The sequence below is a fragment of the Dermacentor silvarum genome, chromosome 8 (genome assembly GCF_013339745.2).
Source record: "Dermacentor silvarum isolate Dsil-2018 chromosome 8, BIME_Dsil_1.4, whole genome shotgun sequence".
Classification (NCBI taxonomy): domain Eukaryota; kingdom Metazoa; phylum Arthropoda; class Arachnida; order Ixodida; family Ixodidae; genus Dermacentor; species Dermacentor silvarum.
The window spans coordinates 126489025-126503443 of NC_051161.1; the positions used below are offsets into that span (position 1 = coordinate 126489025).

The 14419-nt window shown below is 45.9% G+C and overlaps 1 protein-coding gene across 1 annotated transcript in view; it reads left to right on the forward strand.

Annotated features, from left to right (window-relative positions):
- Positions 1-13153, forward strand: part of LOC119462396 (cytochrome P450 6B1-like) — a 51848-nt gene extending 38695 nt beyond the window's left edge. Inside the window, exons 13-19 of the mRNA XM_049672963.1 lie at positions 613-775; positions 4814-5000; positions 9182-9261; positions 10722-10813; positions 10905-11044; positions 11529-11701; positions 13076-13153. Of these exons, the coding sequence (XP_049528920.1) occupies positions 613-775; positions 4814-5000; positions 9182-9261; positions 10722-10813; positions 10905-11044; positions 11529-11701; positions 13076-13153 (913 nt within the window). The remainder of the gene's footprint in view (positions 1-612; positions 776-4813; positions 5001-9181; positions 9262-10721; positions 10814-10904; positions 11045-11528; positions 11702-13075) is intronic.
- The last annotated feature ends 1266 nt before the right edge of the window (positions 13154-14419 follow it).

Below are 14419 nucleotides of genomic sequence, written 5' to 3' on the forward strand. Positions count from 1 at the left end.
TATGCAGACAGACACACACATGCACAAGGTTCATCGTTCGATCTATCACAGGTGCACGGTCATCGATCGATCGTTCGATCTGTCACAGCTGGCGAACCTCAAGAAGCGCAGCAGCGGCTTTTGTGGCCTTGCACATCCGCGACCCACGAAGCCACGCTCCCAGAATCTTCCGCACTGTAAAGAGCCTGTCGTTTAGTTTCTCATCTCATTTTCATAATATGGGCATGCATACAGGTGCTTTGGAGTTTCGTTGCCAAATATGTAAAAAATTGTATTCTCTGCTGTTGCCACTAGAAAATAATGTTCTTAAAATCAATGGTTTGTAAAAGCAACACCAATTCACAGGTGACTGAACAAACTATCTAAACCTGGAGCATGACCTTGTGAGAATTGTAATTTCAAACATGGGTCGATTTTCTGTAGGTGCCAGTGATTGAGCTTCAATAACTTCCATTTCTTTAACATGATAAAACAGACAAGAAAGAATGAACTCAGCGTGGCTCCTGCCATTTTTGGGGGTAGTAGTCGTGGCGTAAGAGTAGCGGTGCATATTGAACTGAAGTCAAATTGGTGATTTTGTTTCTGTTGCTGCTGCTGCTGCTGCTGTTGTAGCTTTTTGCCGGAGAACGTTGCTGCAAGGCCAACAATCGCATACCAGCCATTTGGTGATGGCCCACGTAACTGCATCGGCAAGCGTCTAGCGCTTTTTGAAATCATATACACGGGTGCAAGAATGGTCGAGAAATTCCAGCTGACATTGGGAGAGTCTCAGAAGGTGAGTGCGCATCGCGTATTATTTGATAGAACACTACAGTTAATCATCAATATATTCATTTCGTGGCCAAGCTTGTGGCTGCCGTAAGCTTTTAGATGTCGTTTGAAGGAGTTACCAAATAAATGCCTTTACGATCTGCTAGGCATATATGCACATAGAGAAGGCATGGAAAATTGAAGAATGTAACCATGATAGCAGTGCGTTAAACAGCATAGAAATAGAAAGACTGGTCAATCTTACAACTCGCCCGGTTCGCTATCATTGTACAGTCACATAAGTAACATTAATCTCTAATGAAGTAGGGATATTAAAAACAAGGTAGTAAAAATGGAGGAGCAGCACTCCGCAAACTGCACCCAATACAAGTAGGAGCTTGTATAAAAAGAATTCGAGACTATAACTTTTAGATCACACATTTACTATGATCTCTTGCGAGAGAGGCCAACGAGCTCGCAGATTGAAAGATAACCATCTAGCTGGCAAATTGCTTTCTGTGTTTCTAGCATTTGACAATTTATTTATTGCATTACTGTAGGCATATGAGATTCGGTGCATTCTCAAAGATAAAGTCTTTGTGTACACGATGTTCTATGGGTTGAATTCCCTGTGTGTAGTCTTTCTGCAGAATAAGTGTATTTTTGTTTTGGTTTTTTTCAGGGTCTTATGAATATGGACTTTTATGCTATGGTCTCATCGCCTGGTGACGGCCCCTACATTGTGTTTCATCGACTTTGACAGAACTGGGTCAACAACAATCTAAGCCCGTGCGTACAAGGCACTTCAATTTACCTGAGAACATAAATATGCATACCTGCCAACTTGTGAATGTCACATTTGTAAAATCTCTCAGACACGAAAATCAGCGAGAAAAGGGGAGAAGGAGGGGCAGGTGTTTTTTTTAGGCACACCAATAAACAAAAATATCAAGTCGAGTTAGCTTGAAAGATTAGGCTTCTGTGGTGAGGAATTCGTCATTCGTAGTGAGAACAGCTGTTTTGTAAGCAAGAAGACGTCTGTAGTGTAGGCCGTCGCGACGACTTGGGGCCGAGGCCTACGGAGTGGACTCAAACGGTCGGGGCGCGGCAGCGCCACCGAAGAAAAACGACTTCCTTGCACGGGAACCAAACGACGACTGACTACTAAGTGGTTCGTTTGAGAAAAGAAAGGTTGTTGCTATCTTCTGCAGCCCTTAAAGGAGCACGGCTCAACGCCAACGGGGAGGGGACAGTGGGAGAAAAAAAAATCACAGCATATCCACGAAGTGAATGATGATGAGTGGGCGAAGCACCGGGGGATCATTCGGGTAAACCACAGCTACGGACGAGAGATAAAGAGAGCGCGCGTCGGGAACGAGAGAGAAAATTACACCAACTTCCCATAGGGAACCCTGAGTAGTATGCGAAGCAGCCATGGGGTCGACTCAAGGTAGTTTTATCAGCTGCATAAACTTGGACATGCAGCAGCACCAGCAACGCGCAGAACTGTTGTCGACGCCGTCGGCGTTTGGCCCGCGTTCGCACCGAACGCGCGCAAAGTGGAACTGGAACCGGAAGTGGGAACCGGAAGTGGAACCGGACCGCCATCTAGTGAACACTTCATAAAACTACAGGTGGCTACATAGTCATACTATTACTAACACTACTACAGAGGAGGGAACGACCCACACACTAAGGAGCTTCGCCCCTAAAAGGACATAGGAGAGGAAAGGTGTAAATGTTGCCATGGCAGGAGCGAAGCAAATCGGCAGGCAGGAACGCGGTCACACCATGGAGCCAGCACACATGGGTAGCCGCGAGGCCATTCATGTGTGCCAGGTGTGTTAGAAGAGTTGTTGAGAGCCCCGACGAGTCAAGGTACTCAACTACGCTAAGCAGAAGCGAGATGTGGCTTCGGCGGGGGAAGAGGATGTCCTCCTGTCGAGCGGTAGGAAGCCCGAGGCAGCAGAACTCCTGTAGGAGCAGTCCACGGGGTTAGTGACGACTGACTATATATAGGCAGCAGAGAGGAGGCGGAACACGGCGCGGTACACTGCACCAGCAGACTTGGCCGAAATGTCATAACGCAACATTGCGCGCAGGGTGGCGCTAGTGATCAGACACTTTGAAAACGAAACTGAGAAAGCAATATCACCTCTCTCTTAAAATAAAATGAACTGTCTCTCCACGCTTAAGAAAAGCAATAGTAGTTGAAGACAACACCGATGTTTTACGCGAGAAAAATGCAGCATACCACGTATTGGCGACTCGAAGTAAATGCTCGCTGCCTGGCGGCAGCGCCGAGACACATCTGATCCAAGTTCAGGTTTGAAGCGAATAGAGTGTGTCTTATCATGGCATGCGCTGAATGCCTCGTAGTTCCCAAATTGTCGTGATGCAGCGGCGCACAAGGCCTAAAATGAGAAAAGACAGATGTCAAAATACTTTTGTTCTATACAACCAATCTATGCCAGTATTGTAACACCAGAGCCACACTAGATCACATCCTATAGGCATGTCCAGCATTAATCAGCAATACTGGGGTCCGCGGCCTCCAATGAGGGCCTTCGGGCGCGTTGGGGGACTGCGCTGCTCAGTTCAGACCTGGGCCAGCAACTGTGGGCTATCCAGCAGGCCGAGGAAGCTGCCGGGAGACACGGTCTCTCCGCTGGCTCCTAGGTGGGAACCCAGCCCAGCAATCTGCCGGAAATAAATAAAGTTCTCTCTCTGTACTATTATGCGCATCATTGTGATGGAAAGACAGTAATAGGATTTCATCGTTTCTAGAAAAAAGCAGAATACGCCCATCTGAAAGTGACTTAGATAAGAAACTTCCGCATTGGGAAAAGTTTACCGATACCATACCGGTTTGTTCAATATACTTCACCCGAGTTGACTTCATCATTTCCGGCCAGTGGAGCAACGCTTTATTTTGCTTATATTAAATACCTTGATGGCGTTTCCAATCACGGAGTGTATTCTGTTCAGGCAGGCGCTAAAATAAGTTAGTGATGCACGCTAAACTTCATTTCGATTTGTTCGTTTACAGTGTTCTGCCACAGCGTTAGTGCTAATAATGCTTTACGTAGCAGTAATATCCTCACTAATGTGCTGTTCTCTTCAGGCACGGTAGTAGGAATGATGACTAACAAGGAAGGCCCTGAATCTGGTCATATGACCCATGCTATGCCGCGAGGTGATATATCATTTTCATAGCATGCCTTAGTTCAGCGGTGCAAAACAGAAGATGCTGTTCTCTCATTCAACGCGGTGATTTTTCAGTTTATACAATCGCAAGAAATTTAGAAGCAACTGCAAACAGCGCTCGCTCCAGCTTTAGAGTGTTCTACCTGCACACGGCGCCGCTATAGTTTGCTTTTCGACACTGTACACGCAGCTGAATTGCATTACAATTGGTTCGATTCGTTTCCGAATCATGCGTTCACACTGCTACGACTCGCTAAATTTTGGAAATCTGTTGGAAGAAACTGTACTTGGTCCGATTGGTTGTTAGTAAGTTCTCATGTTTCACCGGGTTTCAGAATTTCAATGGGCGGCAAGTGCCTGCTGTGTTCCCAGGCCAGGGCTCTACCACGAACACTGGCTGCTGCGAGCACGAATAAGCGTCAGTCATCGGACGCAGACGACTTTGACACACGTGTCAGCTAACTATAAAAATAAAGGTGCACCCCGACTCACAAACGGAACTATCATTTGTTTTTATACCAAGACACACTGGCCATGTAACTTTACACCTTTTATCCACCTTCTATCGGTGTAGAATATCGTATTTAGCTGCTGAAAGCACGACAGACGTTAATGCCTATACTGTATAACGGGGGATGTTACATCTGATACACTACTTCACGAGTCGCAGTGCGAAGTTTCTTATGACGGTCGAAAACAGTCAAGTATCGTACTTGTAGTTGTGGAGCAGAACCACGAACAAGTGCTTGCACCTTTCGAAGAGGCTCGCTACGCACAAACACGTGATTTTTTTAACCTCCGGCTGTCTTGAAAGGCTCTTAGCCTTTAAGAAACTCTGATGCATCTTGCTGTGCAGGTCGGCCGTTTCCACGCACAACACAACTATTTCCGCGATTTCGTCGCTGAAATTCTTGAAACCATTCTAAATAAGGTGATCGGCCCCAAAAGACTTTTCGGCTTCCGCGAAACAACTCCAATCCACGCCACAAAGGAGAAACGTGACCACAGCACCAAGCGAAAGAGCCGCGGTGGAGCTGGATCTCGTAGCCATCTTTGTTTGTTTGGACAGTGTTGCCAGCACAAGTCGAGGATTCTGCAATTGCCAATGGAGAATGGACAGCCTGGCTAGTGGGAAATACGTTCATGCTTGGGAAACAATGAAATAGTTGGTTGAACACTATCACATTTCACAAACTGTTGTTCCTTTTTTTTACAAACCCTAGCTGACAGTCTGTTCAATCGGGTGAGTGAATGTTTACGACAAGCTACAATACAACGACGACGAAGTATCGGCAAACCAAACCCCGATCTTAAGCTTTTGCGGCTCCACGCTGTCGACGCCGCGCTTATAGGCGGGCACAGCGCTCTAAATGACGCACCGACTGGACTCTGTATAACCGCATTGATGCAGCCATACGGCGGCATACGAAACAGCTTCGTCGCAAGAGCTGGGCCGCCTTATGTAGTTCGCTGCATACTAAAGTGGTTTTGGAAATGTGTGGCGCATACTAAAGGCTCTCCGCACCCCCGAAATCTGCAAGAACCCTACGGCTGCTTTGTGCATAACGACTAGCTATGCCCATTCACCAAAAGTTCTAGCGGAGGCATTTGCAGACCTTTTCGGCTCTTCTACGTCCGGTGACACCACAAATGCCGACCTTTCTTCTTTGACAAGGCAGAGTACCATGACTGCTTTATACGGTCCAGCGTGCCAGATGGACGAGGCAGACTCTTGAGGAGCTACGACACACACTCAGCCTCTCATAACGCCGCACTGCCCCAGGTGAAGACGGTGTGACGTATCAAGCATTACGGAACATTGATAACAGTTTTCATGACCGTATACTGGACGACTATAATGAGGTATGGAGAACTGGTGTAATTCCTGCTAAGTGGAAATCGTCCGTGATAATACCAATTTTAAAGCCCGGGCGCCCTGCACGACACCTCAAGTCCTACCGGCCGATATCCCTAACATCAAATGTCATCAAGTTAATGAAGCGAATGGTCCTGTTTCGTCTAGAAGACAGGCTAGAGAAGCTAAACTTTTTCCCTGATGTGATGACTGGTTTTCGTCGCCGCCGTTCAGCTCTGGACAGCATTTCAGACCTTGTCTCAACGCTTGAATGTGCTAAAGGAAACAAGCACTCCGCCTACATGCTCTTCCTAGACGTAAAGCAAGCTTTCGACTCGGTTCCGCATCAGGCGATTATTTTCGCTCTTGCAACCGCGGGAATTTCGGGTCGTCTGCTTCGCTTTGTGTGCAAGTTCCTATCGGAGCGCCGGATGAAAGTGCGTGTTGTAGCAATAACAAGTGAATCCCGCACTGTTAAGTGCGGTGTCCCACAGGGCAGCGTTTTATCGCCGCTTCTGTTTAACACAGTACTCGCCGCGCTTCCAAGTCGCTTGCCTCGAGACAGTAACCTCCCTGTGAGCATAGTTATCTATGCAGATGATATTGCTCTGTGGATAAGCGGCCCTTCGCACCTTGGCCCGCGGCTTCGTGCAAGCTTGCAGAGAGCTCTGAACGCGACTTCGGAGTACTTGGGTGAAGTTGGCCTGCAGATATCACCTGCTAAGTCGGCTGCAATAGCATACCACCCTAAACAGCGCGCTCGTCGAACAATGAGCCGACTGTACCTTGACGAAACGCCGATAAGCTGGGTGCGACAACACCGTTATTTGGGCTTACTTGTGGATGATCGCATCTCTTGGCGTCCTGCCATTAAATTCGTACGACACAAATCGCAGTCCATCCTTAAGTATGTGGCCGCCTTGACTGCTAGAGGTGCTGGCTGTGACCAAACAACGGCTCTGCAGGTGTACCAATCATCTGTACTCTCAGGCATGATGTATGCGCTACCATTCCTGAACGTCCCACCTAGTTTGATGGCCCAACTTGAACGTGATCATCGCTCTGCCCTTCGAATAATGCTGGGATTACCTCGTGAGGCGCAATCAGTTCCATTACTCACTGAAGCTCATCATTTACCTCTAAGGCTACAAGCAGACCAGAGAGCTCTATTTCATATAGAGCGTCTGCACCGTGCATTGAATGGTCAAATGCTCCTTGATCATCTGATTCACCGCCCGTTTTCTCGCATTGGAAAAATGGCAGCATTATTTATGAACAATACTGACATTTGTGAACATGATGCTTCAGTTACGCCTTCGCCGCCGCAAGACATCACCAAACACGTACTGCCCATTTACCTTACAATCCCTGACATACACAAAAAGTCTGATATGCCTGTTTCGGCCATATTTCAATTGGCTCAGTCGCACATGTTCGAGAAATTTCCAGATTGCCTTCAAGTATTTACAGATGCATCTGTGCACAGTGACGGTCAAGGCGCCTCTGCAGCTTTTTTCTGCCCTTCAACTGAAGCACGACGTATATTTCATATACCCCATCCAGCCTCGGCAGCAACTGCGGAGCTAGCAGCAATTAATGTTGCACTGAAATACGTGCAAGAGGAGTTAACCACATCGCCGAAGATTGTCATATTTACGGACTCCCGCGCTGCGCTTAGCAGATTACAACGCAATCAGGTTGATTGCCCAATTGTGCACAGCATTACAGACTCTGCCAACAAAATTTTATCGCGTGGGGTATCTCTCGTTGCTCAATGGATACCTTCGCACGTTGGGATCGCAGGAAATGAAGAGGCTGATCGACTGGCTTCAACTTGCACTCATAACGACTGCGCTTGCCCTGAAATTTTGTGCAAGCTTGATGACGCTCGCCTGCTGATTCGTCGCCACCTCCTCAAGCAGCATCCAAACCAACGCGTCGCAAATGGAACGTTCCCGCCGCGTGTTCGCGGTCGAGGCTTGCCTCGTCGCACTAGAGCGCAACTACTCAAGCTAAGGGTTGGCTGTGTTAATGTGCACGAACGTTTACACAGACAAGGACGTGTGACTAGTCCATCGTGTACGTCTTGCGGTGGCTGCGAGACACTTCAGCACCTGATATTGGAATGTCCCGCTTTCAGTGCGCAACGCAAATCACTAGTGTGGCACTACCATCTCCTTGGCCTGCGGTGTACGACTCTAGACGAATGTTTATACCCCAGTGGTTGTGCGTCTCGACGTGATCAAGCTCATCGTGCTCTCCTTACTTTTGTATAAACAACGAACTTAGGGGCACGTTTGTAACCCAGCAACTATTTCTTTTATTTTACATTCTTTAGTAGCTTGACCTGCAGGGACGGGCCCTACTGTATGTTTTACTTCATTCGTTGAGATTTGTCATCTCGCTCTTCCTTTCCTCCTTCCTCCCCTCCTTCCTATCTTTCCTTCTTATGTTTCTCTCGTCCTTTCCGAAGAGTAGGCAGGCGTTGTGCCCCTTCTGGTGGCAGTTGCCAGCCTTTGCTTCTCGCTTTCTCTTTCCTGTGTATATGTTTTCAAATCAAATAATAATAGCTTTTATTACCGAAAGAGGAAAGGGCTTTCGTTGAAGCTGCACAAATTGTCGACAATCGCGTGCATGCTCGGCTTTGTCGGGGGAAATCTTGAACCAAAAGTTCTTTTGTAACATTTATAATGACGATGGCTTGACTTATTAAGCCAATATTTTTGCTAACTGCTGCCCATGACCTCGTTTTGCCTTTCCAGCACGTCTTGGCCCTTAGTGTATAATATGCATTGTTTGTTTTGCATTTACACTGTACCCACCCCCTCAGTAACGCTCTCTGGATCTTGAGGGTACACTAATAAATAAATAAATAAATAAATAAATAAATAAATAAATAAATAAATAAGTAAATAAATAAATAAATAAATAAATAAATAAATAAATAAATAAATAAATAAATAAATAAATAAATAAATAAATAAATAAATGTGCGTATCGCTTCCCTGTAATAAAGTTTTAATTTGATATACACCAACTTGCCGTTCTGTCTGCTTTCCCCCTTTTCTTGTTAATGCGTTGCATTCTCAAGCTTTACTGAAGGGATACCTAATACGTGCAGCCGATCTACTTAAGCAGCCTTTCTGGCTACAGGTGAACACGTGAGCTCGCGCTGTGTACCAGGACACCTAGACGGTTGAGCTATTGCGCTTCAGCGAAGGAGTGCGTAAATTGTTTGCGTGGCATAACAATGGAGACAGATGACTTTCAACCGGAATGATAAAAATACGGTGTGGGAGCGGCGATATCATCGGGCTGTATCCTTGGCTCCGAAACAGTCGCCTCCAAGCTATCGCCATGGCCGGTAAGTTGTCATTGCTCAGTTACGAGACGATCAGTTGGACTACGATCACGATTATCGTCGCCTATGCTCTCTTCAGACTGGTCAGGTATGTGTTCTACAAAAAGCTTGTTTAGAGAATAAGAAAAGTAGTTGGTTAATGTGACAGGAAGGAGATGAAGGATTTGGCACGACGTCGTGACGCAGGTAACTTTTATTCAACCCAAACAATTAATTCGATTTGAGGTGAACAGACACTTCGTGGTGAGAAGTGACGGCGGTTATCTCCGAGCTCTTTTTTTTCGACAATTTGCTTGCGTATCAACGTTATAACATCAACTCCGCACGTTGCTGCCAAAAGGGCCAATGCCGCGCTTCCGTCAGTACAGTAATTTTTATGCGACTGCCCCCTTTTCGTAAACAAGGAAAATAAACGAATCAAATTGAGCTAAGTTTGACGCCAAGGAAGTTCCACTCCGAATAAAAAATTGGAGCAATGTAGCCGGAAATTGAGTATTGTTCGGTAAAATCAACAAAGTTTCACGCTACAGTTCTCTGAGAATAAAAAAATACCGAGCAATGTAGCTAGGAATTGAGGCCTGTAAACTTTTCTTTCCTTTGCAAGGACTGCAATAAAGCTGGCATTTTAAATCTCCACGGACCATGGAAACCATACTAATCTTAATGTATCGGGGCCAGGAAAGGCACGCGTTGTTTTCGCCTCATCTCATATTTGTGACGCTTCTTTTACTGTCTCTCAATTGAATCAAGCAGCAGCACGTCGCACCCTTTCAAATGACATTAGCAACAAACAAATTAGTCACCGCAACTTTTTTTTGCTAATTTACCTCTCCTACGCTATCGCCAAACATCAGGACGTCCTGGAAAATGTCCGGGGGGAAGTGAAATCTGTTATAGAACCTTATGTGAGTACATCTGCTTCTTTCCAGGCACTTGTCAGAAATTCTGAATAAAAAGCACGCCAGCCGTCGCACGCAAGCGCGCAATCTGAACGCTAAACGAAATACCACGGCATTTCCTCGTGAGAAGGCTGTTAGCATAGAAGTGTTTCCAGTAGTAAATTACTCCGTTTTATCACCGTTAGCATACAATGTGGTTCAACCTGGAAACGTTCCCTCTCAATTTACTGTTAGTCTCATCGTCTTTCGGACTCCGTTGCAACATAAACTGGTGAGAGACCGAGAAAAGCGCAGTTGGAGTAGAAATACGGCATTGGATAAGTAGTTAAAGCTCGTGCCAAACATTTTATAGACCTCCCGCTCGCACGGAAAGCTATTGCGCGGGCTTTAGCGTTCTCTTCTGAATGAAACTGGTTCAATAACGCCGAGTAACATGGCTACCAATGTGTTCGGATGGCCTTTTGATTCTGATAAAGGGCATTCCTCGGAATACAAATTAATAAAGCTATTGATAGCTGCTAGGTATGACCGTGAGAACAAAATAAGGGGAAAGGCTGCAGTTTGCCGCAAGTTCGGTCGTAATCGAGACATCACGCCACACCATTGCTTTAACGGTTTGCGAATATTAATCGAGGTAAATTTATCACAGGGCAAACTGGATTGCACCGCTATAGCGCAAGGCCTAAAATGCTTCGCCAGAGTGGTGGACGAGACTCTTCGCATGTTCCCGCCCGTCGTAACGTAAGTCTCCAGCCGAGCTCACAAAATTCCTACCGTACTTGATGACACGAAAATTTCACCACTGATGTACCTCATGCTCTGAATCTTTCAGTTTCACAACCCGAAGCGCGGTTAATGACTTTGAGTATAACGGTAACAAGTACAAGGCGGGTACAAGCATTTCATCACCAACTATACAGATCCACGTGGACCCTCGCATCGGGCCTGAGCCAGAAAAGTTTGACCCCGACAGGTAAGTGCTTCAAAGATGCGTTTTTTTTTTGTTTTTTTTTTGTTTTTTTTGCTGAACGCGCAAAAATTTAAAACTAAAATCCCCTGAGGAAAAGCTGTGTGCTTAATAGTGATTTCACTCTCACGAGCGAAAGCTTTTCTTCTACGGCATCAACTATTATTAAAATTTCCTCTAGCACAGCTCCACAAGGTGGACTTGCTTGAATACATTGCATTGTGTGAACACGCCCACGTATGCTGTGTCATTTGGCTTCAGTGAGCAAGCCAAGGCTGTCAAGGAAAAAAATTCGCGGCAGCTTTGCTCTGCAAATCTTTGCTTGCGATGATTGAGCTCCAGTGAATTCCATAATTAGAACATGATAAAATGGGGAAGAAAGAACGAACGCCGCGTGGCTCCTGCATTTTACAGGGTAGCATTCGTAGCGTAAGAGTAGCGGCGCATTCTGAATTGAAGTCAAACTGGTGCTTTTATTTCTATACTGCTGCTGCTGTAGGTTTTCGCCAGAGGACGTTGCTGCAAGGCCAACAATCGCATACCAGCCATTTGGTGATGGCCCACGGAACTGCATCGGCAAGCGTCTAGCGCTTTTTGAAATCATATACACGGGTGCAAGAATGGTGGAGAAATTCAAGCTGACACTAGGAGAGTCACAGAAGGTGAGGGCGCATCGCGTGCTATTTGATACAACACAACAGTTATTATCAATATATCCATTTCGCTGCCCAGTGCGTGGATGCCACAGGCTTTTAAGTGTCGTTAGAAGGAGTTCCCAAATAAATGCCTTTACGCTCTTCTAGGCATATAGAGGGTGTTTCATTTTAGCTGCACCAAATGTTTAAAAATTGCCTGTGGCAGATAGCACAATTATAATCCTTGATCTAAGGTACTCGATGAGGCGGCCATTACTTCCACGAGAAATCAAAACGCCTAATTGAATAATTAGCCTAATCACACTAATTAACATTTTAAATAAATATTTTACGGAACATCCTTCAATCTACGAATTATAGCCACTGAGATCGCAGCTACCATCGTTACAGACTGCGCTGTTCCGTGTTTTGATAGCCTTCCGACTTCTGCGCTCTCCGACTGCCCAGCCGAGAGTTAAAGGGGGGCAGTTATCACTTTTGCTTATGCCTCCTCCCCGTTGTCAGACTAAGCGCAGTACGCACAAGGCGCGTCACATACGGGAGGAGCTTTGTGCCAGTCGTCACTGTCTTGCATGCGTAATCATGCGAACGGCAATTACACTTTGCAGTTCGATATCTCAAAGCACGGATACGCTAGAAGGATTCTGCCGAGTGGAACTCTGTAGAAACACGACTGCCTCTAACCTTTCAATACAAATGTGCCTGCTCACTGCAGTCCTGTGAATAGTTAAGTATTAAATTTTGGCTAATTCCCTGCTAACAGCCATAATTATCATCTCACTTTGTGTCCCCCTCGTCACATAACCCTACTGCAAAGGTGATCTTCACGTACGTCTCAGCGCCTAATTTAATACCTGTCAACTTAACTTTGATCACCCGATATAAAAAACCACGCACAATTGAAAAATGTCACCATGACAGGAGCGTGTTCAGCAGCAAAGAAATAGAAAGAGTGGTAAATCTGACAACTCGCCCAGTTCACTATCTTGGTACAGACATATAAGTAAGACTTTAATCTCTATAGTGATGTTGCGATAATAAATACACAGTAGTAAAAATGAAGGATCAACATTCTGCTAACCGCTCCCAACACAAGTAGGGGCTTGTATAGAAAGAATTTGCCACAGTAATTTTTAGATCACACCCTTACTAATTTTTCTTGTAAGAGAGGCCAACGAGTTCACAGAATAAAATATAACCTTCTTGCTGCCGAATTGCTTTCTATGTTTCCGGCAGTTTCAAAATGTATTTATCTATAAGATAAAGATAAAGATTGATAAATATAAATACTGTGTAAAATATGAGCCTCTTCCATGTGTTCAATTCACTGTGTGTAGTCTTTCTGCACAATCAGTGTATTGTTGTTTTGGTTTTCTCCAGGGTCGTATGAATTTCGACTTCTATGCCATGCTCTCATCGCCTGGTGACGGCCCCTGCACTGTGTTTCACCGACTTTGATGGAACAAGGTCAACAACAATCTACAGACATATGTACAAGGCGCTTCAATTTAGCTGAGAACATAAATATGCGTACCTGCCAACCTGTGGATCTCAAATTATTTTTAAATCTCCCACACATGACAACGAGCGAGAAATGGAGGAGGGTGGGGGGAAGGTGTTTTTTCTTAAAAGAAAATGCTGCACCTCTCCTTTAAAAGAAAATAACTATCTCTTCATGCTTAAGTAAAGCATTAGTAGTTAAAGACAACACCAATGGCTTACGCGAGAAAAATGCAGCATACCACGTATTGGCGACTCCAAGTAAATGCTCGCTGCCTAGTGGTCGCGCCGAGAAACATCTGATCCAAATTCAGGTTTGAAGCGTAAGAGTGTGTCCTATCACGGCATGCACTGAAAAATGTCCCTGTGCCATCATTTTCGAATGCCTCGTAGTTCCCAAATTCACTTCATGCCGCCGCGCACAAGGCTTTAAATGAGAAAAGACGGATGTCGAAATACTTTTGTTCTGTACTGTTATGCGCGTCATTGTGGTGGAAAGACAGTAATACGATTTCATCGTTTCTAGAAAGAAGCAGAATACGCTCATCAGAAAGTGACTTAGACAAGAAACTTCCGCATTGGAGAACGTTTACCGACACCATACCGGTTTGTTCCAAATACTTCACCCGAGTCGACTTCTTCATTTCCGGCGAGTGGAGCAACGCTTTATTTTGTTTATATTGTGGGTGTTTCTTAGTGACTTCTTTGTTGGCTGCACATGTTCATAATCTCATCGGCTTCGTCGTCTTCATTGCTTGTGGGGCTCATCTTGAGACTGATCTGTGCCTCGAGTGTGACCGGTCCGCCACGTCTTCGGGGCGCATTAAAGGTCGTGTAAACGCTACGTCGCAAGTGGTGGAGGTTGCTCCTCGGTCCCCCGTCCTCTGCTCGCCCGCTCTACCTCCTGGAGCTTCGCTCAGGTCGCCGTTTGGGCCAGCTGTCCGCCAACATGCCGCACGACGAGCCATCTGGCACTTCTACGTCTACAATATTGGCTCCGCCTGCCGCAGCCTCTCCATCTTGGATCGTCATCGAGCCCCAGCGCGACCCCCATCTGTTCGCTGGCTTTCGTAGTGAAGATGTGGATGATTGCCTTGACAACTACAACCGGGTGAGTTCTGCTAACCACTGGGATGAGGTGATGAAGCTACGCCACGTCTCCTTCTATCTCACGGGCGTAGCGAAGACTTGGTTTTTCAACCATGAGATCGACCTCACCGACTG